The sequence below is a fragment of the Thunnus maccoyii genome, chromosome 12 (assembly GCF_910596095.1).
Source record: "Thunnus maccoyii chromosome 12, fThuMac1.1, whole genome shotgun sequence".
Lineage (NCBI taxonomy): Eukaryota > Metazoa > Chordata > Actinopteri > Scombriformes > Scombridae > Thunnus > Thunnus maccoyii.
This window is the reverse complement of record NC_056544.1, coordinates 25,633,803-25,647,960: the sequence shown is the minus strand read 5'-3', so window position 1 is coordinate 25,647,960 and position 14,158 is coordinate 25,633,803. Positions and strand designations below refer to the sequence as shown.

The window sequence follows — 14,158 nt, the reverse complement described above, 5'->3', positions numbered from 1 at the left end:
ACCTGCAGTGGTGGAGAGTAACTAAGTACATTTACTCAAGTACTGTACATAAGTACAATTTTGAGGTACTTGTACTTTCCGTACTTGAGTATTTTCCATTTGATTTTACTTTATACTTCCACTGTACTACATTTCAGAGGGAAATATTATTTCTATGTATATATATTGTTAATAACGAGTGTGTAATCAGTGTATAAAAAGCAGCATGTTACTGTTGTAGCTACTGGAGGTGGAGCTAGTTTCAACTACTTTATATACAGTTAGCTAGTTTAGTCCAGTGGTTCCCAACCTATGGGTCGGGCCCCTCCAAAGGGGTCACCAGATAAATCTGAGGGGTCATGAGATGATTAATGGGAGAGGAAAGAAGAAAAAATAAAGTTCTGATACACAAATCTGTTTTCAGTTTTTGGACTTTTTCTCGAATCTCTGATTTCTGGTGAAATATTGGATCATTTGAACATTTATTGAAATTAAACCATGTGAGAAGTTTAGAGGGAAAAATCACTATTTGGTGGAGCTGTTAACAACTCATACATCTGAAATGTGACCCTTACTCTGAGAATGATGGAAAATACAGTAAATCACCAGGTTTCAACTTTATCAACTTTATCTCTATTTTCTGCAACTTTATACTATTACTTCACTACATTTCAAAAGCAAATAGTGTACTTTTTCTAACAGCTATAGTTACTATTTACTGCACAACAAGTATTTTTACTTTTAATTCTTATGTAAAATTATCTGATAACACTGCAGTACTTCTACTTCACTACGTGTTTAAAAATACTACATTACAAGTAAAAGTATTGCCTTTATACTCTCTTCTACTACAGTTGAGGAGAGCTACAGAACAGCAGAGCTACTACTGGACTACTCCACACTGGCAAGTTTAAACTCCAACAGTGAATCAGATTTTATGAGCTCATTGTATGTTATACACTTCAAATCACTTTCTCCAAAGAAAGTTGTTGCTACAGTTCTGAAATTTACTGGAAAAGTGCAATACAGTATTCCTCTTTGAAATGTTGTTGAGTATAAACACAAAGTCTCATGACTTGCAATATATTTAATAACACAGTATATGTAATTTTATATTGCTATAAATTTTTGTATAGTACATTATATGTTTATGGATAAAATAACCAGACTGGACTATCTGCTTTGGGCTAATTTGACCTTTGCCAAACATTTGTTAATGTGAAAAATGTGCCTGTAAATTTTTGTCATGCTTTCTTACCTGCATAACAACATAGACCTGTTTTCATGTGAAATGCATGATTTGCAGACAGTCCACAGTTAAACCCCATAAAGCTAATTTCTACTTAAAACCTCAGGGTTTTCCAGGATGACAAAAATGTTACGCTGATTTACAGGAAAATGAGTGTGAAATAAGACACGAGATAAGTAGAATTTTCCATTTGACTTGCAGCCATAAAAAACTGCTTCTTAGTTTCTTACATTTCTTTTAGTTTCTTACATTTTCAGTCAATATAAGTGTGATAAAGCTTCAGTGGAGCACTGGAGCAAGCTGACACAGAGTATGAAGTCACACAGTGTGGAAGATGTTTTATCTCAGCTGCTTAAATGGAAATATTATGAACACTAATGCTATTGTTATACTCCAAAAGAGGATATTACTGTAGCCTGTGACTCAGCTGTCTTTACGACTGTACACTGGGAGCTGCAGCTGTGAGACCTCCTCCTAAATAAAAATGCATGATGTCTGACCTCACTCAACAGATGCCATAATGGAGCAAAGCCATGGAAAACAACTAGTGGCTGAACACATTTTCTGGCCACTCCCTGAAACAGTGAAGGATATCCTTTTTCATGTAGGAGTGCATGGCTAATTCAAATACCAGTTCTACTGGTCCACTTGTGTGTTCACTAAGGGAGTGAAAGGGCGTGGCGCTTCTGTGTGAGCTAACAGGGTAGTGTGGTTGTCATTGATCAACAAGTCCCCAAAGGCATCAAGAGAGTAATAGAATAAAAGCAGGGTTATTCAGAAATATGAGCTGGTTTCATCTTCTTTCTTTACACATTCTGCTATTTTGCTTCAATATAATGAGAAAGCAGGCTGAGGTGATACTTTATGAGTTATTTATTTGAGACCACCCCGCCCCCCACCCCACTATGTAAAAGACTCAGCATCCAACTAAGCCTATTAATTGACAGCTGTGTCTTTGTTATTACAGTCTTGTAGTGTGTGGATTTACTTTCATTGTTAATGCAATAGCTTGCAGGCATAGATGTGTTTTGAGAATAAAATTTACATTAATCTACACTACCGGTCAAAATCTTGGACACATTTTCTCATTTAAGTGAATGGGAAAGTGCTTCCAAATGTTTGACTGGTGCTGTAAATTGTCTGTAATGCCTGATTAGTGCTTACAAATGAGTAAATAACTATTCGTTTCCATGTCATTCATTTTATTTTCACAATGCTATCCATGTATTTTAGGGAAACAACACCACTCAATATGTAAAATATAAAATCTGCAAAAGTCGTGTCATTAACAAGGGATTTTAGAGATAAAGCTGAAGAATAGAGCATTTGTGAAGCTGGTAGGGATTCACTGCTTACCCTACTTCAGCAGTGCAGGTGCCTTTCTGATGATGCATAGCAATTAAGTTCAGTCTTAAGGGGACTATAAAAATTTAACCGCAAATTATGTATACTGTACCTTTTTTTGCATATCATTTTTAATGCACGCTGTACAGCTTTAGCTCAGCTTGCCCTCGGGTGGGTACCATTCATTTCTACTGTCTTCTCTGCTATAAAAATCTGTTAAGACTCATGAGACTTGCTTGAGTTGTGTAATCCATCAAGTCTGCGTTCATTTTTGTCAGCTGGTTTTAAAAAATATGCGCTGCATTACCTCACAAAAAAATTTTGGATTACATAACTCAGGCAAGTTTTTAGAATCTGCTTATTGATTTTTATATTATACGTAAATGAAAAGAAACTAGCACATTCCTGTATCAGTAGAAAAAAGTACATTCAAATGAAACACAGTAGCATAGTTTTCAAAATGATTTACAGTCATGCAAAGAGATTTGAAGTACATTGACTAAAATATGCAAAACCAATGGTATAGTCACTCACAATACATCTATTGCCCAGGACCATATATTGAACCTCATGAAGGGCTCAGAAACATGTAGTATACAACTCAAAATTAATTAAGTTACAATTAGATTTCAGTTTATAGATCCATTAACAGCTGTGTTATTCAAATTCAGTTGCAGCATAGACTCAAGGTTAGAAAACCTGCATGGTCATCGTAGCCAGTGTGTGTCTGTCAGAGGCACGACGCTGAACCCATCTCCTCACTCAGGGCTTTATTGCTCAGGGCAAGTGGCTAAAAGCTAAACTATGTCCAATGAAAACTGGGGTGATTATCTAGGGATAGTAGATAAGATAGTAAATACCTCAAATTTTGTATTTATTGGATATACATATGAAACTGGTGCAAATGTCCCATCATGACTCAGAATTTCACAGTTGAAAATATAAATCTAAACTGAAGAGTATCCACAAGTCAAAACATATTAATGCATTTGTATTGTTTAATTGTTTAATGTAACAATTAAAAGCTTACACAGAATATGACATTTTAAGTAATTTGACTCTTCAGGTCTGCTGCATAACTATGATAAAGACACTCTCAGTTCGACACTGGTTTCTCTCCATTTCCCTCCTCTTCCAGGCTGGAAAGAAAAAGTTGAGGGAGAAAGACTGTTACATAATTATAAAGTCCTCTGTGTGACTTTCTTTATATACAACTTTCAAAACACAATAGTTGAGGCACCACATAATCACTGAGCGCACCAGAGGATTCGTGTCATGATGCTAAATATTAGTTTGGCAGTGTGGGACAAGGAAAATGAATACAAAGCTTTTGATTCAACTGAAAAAGAACTGCATTCAGTTTCTTAAGTAAGAAACAAATGTGAAAATACACTTGATATAGACTAATGAAACTGATGAATTTTGCCTTTAATTACTGGTTTATTTCCATCTTGCAGCACTTAGCACTAGATAAAAACCAAACAGCTCTTTTTAAGGTCTGCTGATTCTTCAAGGACGCAGAAAACTGTTCTTGAAAATGCTGACCTGCCTGAAGGTAACACACCTGGAAAACACACCTGTCCTGTCCACTGTGGCACCAGAGTAAAAGAAGAGAGTGTGTACACCCAGACGTGGCAAAAGCACCAGTCAATAATCCTGAGGGGCTTGTAATCAATCAGGGACAAGATAAAGGAAATCAAATCAAAATGAAAATCAGAGTTCTTAAATTTGCACTTTATTGCATTTTCAATATAGTCTGCATTATTTATCAGAAAACTGTCAAATATAATATTATGCTGAACCAATGGCCAAAAAGGAGAAAACCAAGATTTGAAAAGTGAACTGTTTGCTGGACTGTGAATGCAGCTTGTGTTTTTTGTTGTTGTTTTTCGGTTGGTCAGCCACTGACATATCTCAACTATTGAATATATTGTCATGAAATTTTGTACAAATATCCATAGTCACTAGAGGATGAAGTCTGCATACTTTGGTGATCCCCAGACCTTTTCTGCTTTGACATGACATTCCTCAACAAGTCACAGAATCTGATGGGTCAGAGAATACACTATAACAACAACACAAAGAAAAGAAGAGGGAAGCGGAAATAAAATTAGAAGCCAATCTGAACTTCAGTGTGTACATATTGGGAGCTGTAATGGGAAAACTACAGAGGATCTTTTGTCTTATTTTTTAAGCTGTTTCATGCACCAGGCAGACATGAAATCCTCGTCATCTGTTTTTGCTTCTTCTTCTTCCTCATACATCTGACCTTGGTCACTGAGATGAATGACATGTTTCCAGGATAGCACATTCAAACAGCAATTGTAAAGAAATGTATGTAAAAAGAATTTCATTTATTCAACTCTTCTCCTTCTCCTCTCAGTAGGGATTTAAATATTTCAGTTTACTGATTAATAGAGTGCTACTAGAGCAGAGTCATCATTTTAATGATATGATCCGACTATTTGTGCCTTAAGTGTTTTCTCAGTGATGATTTATGAGCTGTTTTCCTAAATTTGACACTTTGATGGTCTTAACAACGTGTTGAGTCTAGTCTGGGTGTAAATCACACCTCATCGTTTAATTAAAAAGCTATATTACAAAACAAAGACCTTAACCGACCAGAATGACTGGCTTTGTTTTTAAAGTGATCGCTGGCTTTGAGATGTGTTCTATGTATTCAAATTAGGAAAAGACACGTTATATAAGCAGCAAAGATCAGTTTGCAGTATTTTGGAATCATAACAGAAACAGCGGACGAAGTTCTTGATCTTCACATGAACAGAGAAAGAAGAAGAGAGAATCAGAGAGGGGATGGAGACAGAGGACGATGGGCCAATAAAAAAGAATATATTCTGGTTGTTGCAGGAAATGTGGTCGGCTTGGGCAATGTTTGGAGATTTCCTTACCTCTGCTACAAGAATGGAGGAGGTAAATCATACAAATTCTGAATTTAGTGAAGAGTTAATTGCATGATCATACATGTCTCTGTATTTATATACCTATAGGTGCCTTTCTGGTGCCATATAGTCTGTTAGCTGTGGTGGTTGGGATACCTCTGTTCCTACTGGAGAGTTCAGTTGGTCAATACACCCAGGAAGGGTTCATCACCTGTTGGAGGAAATTGTGTCCACTTGCACAAGGTGAGTTGATTTATGTTGAGCTAAAAAGGTGACAATCAACAGATGATGAAACATCACAGTTTACAAGAGTGAAACATCACAGTTTCACTCTTGTAAGGAATCAAATTCTTTGTGTCTAAAACTAACTCTGAATATGTTGCTCAGATGAATATCTGAACTAGATCTAAAGATTTAAAACTATTTTAACTGAACTATTTTTCTGTATTTTAGGAATTGGATATGCACATTTTGTGTTGAAACTTTATGACTTCAGCTACATTATGATCCAAGTCTGGGCTCTCTTCTACCTGGTGTTCTCATTCAGATCCCAGCTCCCCTGGGCCACATGTGACAACACCTGGAATACAGGTAAAGGTTTGACTGTAGTTTACTTTTAATTATATAAAAATGTTAGATAAACAGGGCATTACAGTAGTCAAGGTGAGATTAAATAAAATCACTTGCAGTGAAACAGCAAAACTAAGGAGCAAATGAGGACAGAGTGTCAAGGAAACAACAGAAAACAGAGGGTTGCACATTTTGGCAAACGTATTGCCTCGTTCATCTGTCTACATCTGCAAGTTCAACAAGGAGAGATTAATTGGAATTAAATAACATAGAAAGAAGAAAATTATTTAGAGCAGAATTGACGATGAAACTGGACTTTTTTTTTTAGCAGACAATAATAAAATTCACTAATAGCACAATAAAACATTACAAACATTAGAAGAAAGTTTTGTACTTGCTGAACTTGTCAAACTTTTTTAGAAGCTCTCATCAGTAACAGCTTGTTTTTATTGTCATACAACTAGTAACAACAGCTTGCAGTTTATCTGTCAGTTCTTCACTAGTTGTTCTGTTCTCTTCCTGTTGTCAAATGTTCTCTGTTAGTTTGTAGTAGTGATTCCTCACATTTATCATTGTCATTTGTTCTCTAAACCAGTGAACTGTATGAGTCTTCAGACTTTGGATTCTATGTCGCCAAATGTGACAGCAAATCAGACCATGTTGACCAACACCACCTCTGCTGCTACTGAATTTTGGGAGTGAGTCTAATGTTCTTTTAATGTTCTTTTAAAGCTGTCTGAGGTTTGTAAAATGTCTTGTGATTGATGTTTGATGATGTCACCCGAGTCATCTCAGCTCTGGCTTGGACAAAACAAATTTATAACAGAAAGCCTGCGTTTCTAACTTGGGCTGTGGAGTATGAAAGACATGGACATACAAGGAGACAAAGAGATTCTATGAAAGATGCTAATCAGGTGCATTATGGGAAATGTAAGATTCAGTGATTTTGCGGTTCAATTTTGACTTCTCTTTTTTCCATCTGTCTTTTCAACTTTATAAAAGTGCATTAATAAATTACACAATCGTAGATGACCTTCACGTTTAGCCACCATCCAGTGTAGTAAACGGTGTCACGTTATGTTAATGTGTAATTTCTCCTCTCCTCAGACGGAGGGTGCTGGCCATGTCTGGAGGCATTGAGGAGCTGGGCAGTGTGAGATGGGAGCTGGTTTTGTGTCTTCTGGCCTGCTGGGTGTTCGCCTACTTCAGTATTTGGAAAAGTGTCAGATCCTCTGCAAAGGTGAATTGATATTTTTTCCTAAATGTTACACTTGTGGTGATACAGTAGAAACCACTGTTAATATTTAACTTATTTTCATTAATTAAATTCAGTCAGTTGCTCACCTCAAACTCCCTGTGCATTTTAGAACTGATTTAAATATTTTGATTACAATTTTTAAGGCTTTGCATGGTCAGGCTTCTGGTTATATCATTGTTATCCCCTATGAGCCACAGCGCAGCCTGAGATTCGACAGCAACTAAGTTTGCCATCACTATGCATTGCTATGCTGACGATACCCAGCTCTTTCTGACATTCCCACTGGAAGACCACACAGTCTCAGCTCGAAACTCATCATGCCTTGTCTATGTATTGACATAGATGAAAGAACGCCACCTTCAACTCAGTCTCTCTTAGACCAAGCTCCTTGTCATCCCAGCCAGTCCCTCTATACAACAGAACATCAGCATCCAGCTCGAATCAACCCAACTCATGCCCAGAAAGTCTGCCCGAAACTTGGGTATCATGATTGATGACAAACTAACCTTTAAGGTTCACGTGGCCTCGGTCATGTTGGTTTGCCCTGTACAACATCAGGAAGACCAGATCTTACCTGTCTCAGCATGCAGCACAACTCCTGGTACAGATTCTCTTAATATTACACATTTAGTACTGCAACTCCTTACTGGCAGGCCTCCCCACATGTACATTTAAACCTCTGCAGATAATCCAGAACACGGCAGCACGGCTGGTCTTCAACCAGCCCAAAACAGCATGAATCACCCCACTGTTCATATCCTTCCACTGGCTTCCAGTTGCTGCCCACATCTTATTCAAAACCCTCACACTTGCTTACAAAACAGCAACTAAAACGGCTCCCACCTAACTGAACTCCCTCATTCAGGTCTACAGTCCCTCTCGCTCACTAGGCACTGCCAATAAAAGGTGCCTGGTACCACCAACACAACAGGGCCCTAAGTTGCTAGCAAGACTCTTCTCTTCTGTAGTTCCCTGGTGGTGGAATGAAATACCAAAGTCTGTTGGATCTGCAGAGTCCCTCGCAGTCTTTAAGAAAAGACTAGAGACCCAGCTCTTTCACGAACACCTCTGCACTTGATGAACTGAAGGTAGAAAAAACAAATCTGCTTCTATGCACTCTTTGTATTGCCTCTGTGCACCACCTGTTGGCATCTATGTCCTATTGGACTCAAACTTAGCTTTATGGCACTTATTCGTGTTTTTCTCTCCTGACTAGATCCCTGCTTGCATTGTATCAGCTCTCAGATGTATGTTGCTTTGGATAAAAGCATCTGCTAAATGAAAAATTGCAATTGTAATTGTTTGCCAACACAACGTAATTTTGAAGAAAAAAAATTAGTAGTATATAAAGGTAATTTCTAGGAGACAAGGTTGAAACTCACGTTCATTCAAAGCCTTTTTTAAAAAAATGTAAATATGTTTTTATCCTGTTTTAATTTTGTCTTTGTATGCTCCTCATTGTTTCACTGTTTTATTCTGTCATAGTTTTAATTTCTAATTATAATTTCATTATTTTAATATGTGTATTCCTTTCAGTCTTTTTGTTATGCACTTTGCAACTCTGTTTAGAAAAGTGCTATATACTGTAAATATAATTATCATTATTAATAGTAATTCCCATTAATTCTGATTATGACAAAAAATATTATGTTAAAATTATGTTTTTTTTTTAAGGTAGCATACTTCACTGCCACCTTCCCCTACGTGATGCTCCTGATATTGCTCATCAGGGGATTGACTCTACCTGGAGCTTGGGAAGGGATCTACTACTACCTGTATCCAGATTTGAACGGCCTGGCTAACCTTGAGGTATTTTATATTAATACCATGTACAGAAGAGTTTATTTAGACACTTTAATGTTCATCCAGTTAGTTAATGTATTTGAATCTATGATGAGAGCTTGGCTACAGGAGACTTCAGGCTAGACGACAAATTTTTGTTGTCCAGGTGATGCTGCCTGCAGGGGAGCAGCAAGTGGAGCCCACTCTGGAAAAAGACTTACTAGAGAATTAACTGTACATGCTACTTTTATTTTGGTATGCAGGACTTCCCACCACATATATATTATATTTATTTGTTATATTACAGGTCTGGATAGAGGCAGGATCTCAAATATGCTTCTCCTACAGCGTGTCCACAGGTACTCTGAGTGTTTTGAGCAGCTATAATGACTACAAGAACAACTGCTACAAGTAAGTATAAGCAGCAAAACACATGTTTTATAAGAGCACTTTAACTAAAATGTGTCTCTGATGTTTGAATAAGTTAAAGTATAAGTTAGAGTTAATTGTCACAAGCAAAATAACAAATACAGTCGATGCAGTTCACAATGCATTAATATTACAATTAATCATCACTAGTTTTCACATCACCATTTAAAATAGCTTATATACCAATGCAAATGTCTGCTCTTTGACAAGGTATTCTGTCTTAATGTGACCTCTAGGGACTGTTTCTGGCTCTGTCTGCTGAACAGTGGGACCAGTTTTGTTGCTGGATTTGTCGTCTTCTCTGTACTTGGATTCATGGCTCAGAAACAGGGTGTTACTGTCGACGCTGTGGCTGAGTCTGGTATATTCAAAGATTTGAAATTTGTTTATTTTTGAATATCTTTTAGCTCAAGGCTAGTCTCCCAAGAGTTCATGTTAAAATCACACACAGAAAAAAACGTTTTTGTAAACAGTCTATATACACATACTCACCCACAAACTTTTATTGATAAAGGATTTGGCTGGTGATTTTCTATTTCTATATGTCTAATTTTTTTCTTATTGTCAACAAATCTCATGTACAGAGCCAAACCAACAATGAATTGATCCTACTTACTAGTATAAAGCCTATATATATCTTATTCCTCTGTGCTGTAGACTTCTCTTGTTGTCCAAAAACTATTAAAAACACATCAATGAGCCTCACCGTTGCACTGGGTGATATGTTCCTTTGGCCTGAAGATTGTGGTTGCGTTAGTTTGTTAAGAAACGGCTTCAAAGACAATAACTACACTGTTAATTTGGCAAAGAACTTCATTACAAAGTCAAGATGTCGTGTTATGTACCACAAAAAGCTAGTAAAACTCTGTAAATGGAACTGCATTTCTGCACATGCTCAGTGGTGTCTGCCATACACGGAACTACTCTCTGGATACTGAAAATACGATCACTTTTATTAGTCTTTGGAGCCGTTTCTAAACAATTATTGTGAGCAAACTCTTCGAGGTGAAGGAACAAGTTACCCAGTGCAGTGGTGTGGCTCAGTCACGTGTTTTTGGACAACAACAAAGGTCTACAGCACAGAGGAATAAGATATATCAGGCTTTGGACATACACACAATACTTGTAAATAGGATCAATTAATTTTGTGGTTTGCTCTGCACATAAGATTTGTTGACAGTAAATAAAATATAGAAAATTGGCAGCCATATCCTTTATATTGAAATGAAATACTGTGTTCAGTAATGAACTACAGCTACAGAAAGAACGTACTTTCCAACTTGTTTATTTACAATCCACAGGTCCAGGTTTGGCCTTCATTGCTTACCCACAGGCAACAGCTTTGATTCCTTTACCACAGTTCTGGACTGTCTGCTTTTTCCTGATGATGATTTTCCTCAGTGTTGACACACATGTATGTTGTTTTGTTGTATTACCTTCTGATTAATAACTAATGCATTGCAGGCACAAACTAATGCAGTTGTTTACTGATTTTATTTTGTCTCCAGTTTGTGACAGTTGAGTGTTTTGTCACCTCAGTGAGTGACTTGTTTCCGAAGCTGTTTCGTAAACCAGGAAGACATGAGATCTTTGTCCTCGTCGTTTGTTCATCCTTCTTCCTCATACATCTGACTTTGGTCACTGAGGTGAATAAAATAAGTCCATGAAAACACATTGAAACAACACACAATCTGTTTAAAACCATTTTCTCATATTCAAATCTTGTCTCTTCTGGCTCTAGGGAGGGATTTACCTATTCCAGCTTATTGATTATTATGGTTGTACCAGAGCTTTTCATTATTTCATGGCTTTATCTGAGTGTCTGGCTCTGGCTTGGGGTTTTGGTAAGCAAAAAAGCATTTATATTATATCCTATTTTCATGATATGATCTGACTATTTGTATCTGACTATCTGTGCTTCAAATATTTTTGTTTTCAGTAATAAGTCATGAGATTATATCTTTGTTCATATTGTCCCATGTCACAAAATAGGACAAATAGAAACGCTTCTAATTTGAGTGTTTGTTATCATTTAATTTTAGATAGCTTTGGCCAGACTGGTTGCATTTCCTGAATGTAACCAAATGTTTCAAAGTGACTGTTTATCTTGTCCGTCTTATTCACAGTCATTCACATTTTAGCAACAATACCCTGCAATACTAATAAAAACCTCCATATGACTTTGAAACCTATGAGATCCAACGCAGAAACTAGTCTAATCTAAATTCCCATCAGGTGCTGACCGTGTTATTAACATCATTGAGGACATGACTGGACAGAGACCATCTGTTTTCTTCAAAGTGTGCTGGAGATACATCATTCCTCTGCTGTCACTGGTAAGTCAGAAAAGGTTTAATAGACTGTATTTAGTTCCATTACCTAAATAAAATAAATGACATTTCGTGCTGAAAACCTTTGGCTACTTTTAACTGTTTCTGTACTTATTCATCTCTTCTTTTTTCATTAAACTCTATTTTGTTCCCTCTGGAAAAAACAAAAAACAAAACAATCTCTATACCTTCTTAGATTTCCTTTATCCTGTACCTGGTTGATTACACACACCTCAGGATTAACGACAGGTACGTTTACCCCAACTGGGCCTATGCTCTAGGCTGGACCTTGACGCTCTCCTCTGTTCTCATGGTGCCACTGTGGGCAGCTGGACAGATGTGTTTGACAGCAGGCACCTTCAGACAGGTCAGTGTTCAAAAGAATTTCCTGCAACTCTGGATGCCTCAACAAGAGCTTCTTTGTCGTCCCAATGATTACAGTTGTGTGTAAACTTACTCACTCATCTTTTTTCCCCAGCGTTTGTCTGTCCTTCGTCATCCTGTTGAAGATCCAGTCTCACAGAGAAGAAAAATGGAAGAGGATGGGATACATGTGGAGCTGAGGACGTCTGCAGAGACATCTTAGTGCCGTCTGCAAAGTCACATCAGCTAGACACTTCATCTGTCATTGGTTAAACTTATTGTATTCAGTGTGGCTAAAATGTATTTAAAGACAGATTTTTGTGCTGAAATGATTAGTTGATGAATCATCTTAATGTATCATTTAAGTCAAATGATTTTTGCTTGTTCCAGCATCTTAAATGTGAGGATTTGCAGCTTTTGTCAGCGTCATATAAACAAAGTATATATTTAAACATATTATAAATTAAACATTTAATCACTGACACTGAAAATCATGAGTTTCTACTTTAGCTCTATACAACTGTGGTGAGGATACTTTATGTTTGGTTTTGTACTGATGTCTGGGTGTTTTATTTTACATTTTCAAGTGTAAAATAAAGACTATTGTTCAAGATGATTGGGGCATATTTTGAACTTCCCACTGAATTATTTATAGAGTTAACACACGGTTTGGACAAAATGTATCCACAGCAAATTCCAGTGAGCGAAGAGAGTAAAATAATTCTTAAAAATGGTGGTCCTGTGTATTTTGTCACATCATACACCATGTTTAGTGTCAGTTTCCAACAAGTGTATATTTATATTTAAGTAGAACATGCTACAATGACATTTTGAAAAGAAAATATTAGTAAATAAAATTATTAAAATATTAGTCATCCTAAATGGCCAAAACCTCAAATTACATCAGAAATTACCTTTAACATTTGTCATATAATAGCACTGGTTATTAGATTTAATTTCATGTTATTTTTTCAGTCAGCAGTTTGTCACATCATGTATAAAGTCTCCCTCCACTCAACAATGTGTTGTTATTGTTACTTCACTGACTGTTTGAGCATAACTGTGCAGAATGACGAATGTGCAGAGTGACACTAGAAGGATTTTTTCACATTTATCTGCAGAATTGTAAACTTTCTCTGTGCTGACCATAAATCTGAGTATAAGGTGTGTGCCTATGAGTATGATTTTTACAATCACAACCAGCTTGAAGCCAGTCATGGTCCAGTATGCAACTTACACACATTTGATGTGGAAACTTGAAGCCTCAAGAATAGACTTCAGGGAATCTTGTATCCATTTTGAAATGAAAAATATTTGGATAGTCATAGATTCTGGATTTTTCAATGACGGAGAAGGAGCAGGTGGAATATTAGAAATTGCTTACCACATGACACCCAACTGGATTTTTTAATGGAAAAATCATATCAGACACAAATGATTTTTCAAAACATCCTGTTTTTATAAATCTTAAAAATGTCTGGAGGGGATCTTTACATTTCTCCTCACCTCAAATATTGGCCATGTGTGGAGGCATTGAGGAAAAAGCTGTCATCTTTGAAACGGTTGTGGTGGGATTGTGTGTAATGAGAGTTCTTCATGTTCATTCTGTGATTGTCAAACTTACTGCACTTGACCTAAAAAAACAACGCTTGCAAAACATAATTTACCGTCAATTGTTCTACTTTCTCTCTTGATCAACTTCTCACTAAAGAAGCTCATCCTTAACCCCTCACAATTAATAATTATAAGCCGATCTCAAGTATCATTCCTCAGCAAAAATATTGATAGGATTGTTTATATCATACCATGTATGGGCTTGCTTTCTTTTTTATTTTCTCTTGAATCTTGTAGTGTCTTGTAAGCCCATGTGGGCTGGGCACCTTAGGGTGTAAGATTTCCATGCCTTCATCTCATCATACCTGAATTATTGCAACAGCTTTTTTATTTGCCAAAA

At 36.7% G+C, this 14,158-nt stretch overlaps 1 protein-coding gene across 1 annotated transcript; it reads left to right on the top strand.

The window, feature by feature from the left end:
- Positions 1–5,186: 5,186 nt before the first annotated feature.
- On the top strand, positions 5,187–12,898 carry LOC121908252 (sodium- and chloride-dependent betaine transporter-like). Its single transcript, XM_042428150.1, has 14 exons — positions 5,187–5,503; positions 5,581–5,715; positions 5,926–6,063; positions 6,638–6,740; positions 7,150–7,282; positions 8,975–9,109; positions 9,390–9,493; positions 9,748–9,872; positions 10,813–10,925; positions 11,020–11,157; positions 11,253–11,355; positions 11,747–11,847; positions 12,038–12,208; positions 12,320–12,898. Exons 1-14 carry the CDS (start codon positions 5,350–5,352, stop codon positions 12,425–12,427), a joined length of 1,761 nt encoding a protein of 586 aa, XP_042284084.1. The 5' UTR covers positions 5,187–5,349; the 3' UTR covers positions 12,428–12,898.
- Positions 12,899–14,158: the final 1,260 nt, after the last annotated feature.

What these genes read in the sequence shown, in the direction of transcription:
- LOC121908252 (XM_042428150.1), top strand. Translation starts at nt 5,350, where the DNA reads ATGAACAGAGAAAGAAGAAGAGAGAATCAGAGAGGGGATGGAGACAGA. An exon ending in GGCTCTGGCTTGGGGTTTTG is followed by an intron (nt 11,356 to 11,746) that starts GTAAGCAAAAAA and finishes AATTCCCATCAG; the next exon opens with GTGCTGACCGTGTTATTAAC. An exon ending in TCATTCCTCTGCTGTCACTG is followed by an intron (nt 11,848 to 12,037) that starts GTAAGTCAGAAA and finishes ATACCTTCTTAG; the next exon opens with ATTTCCTTTATCCTGTACCT.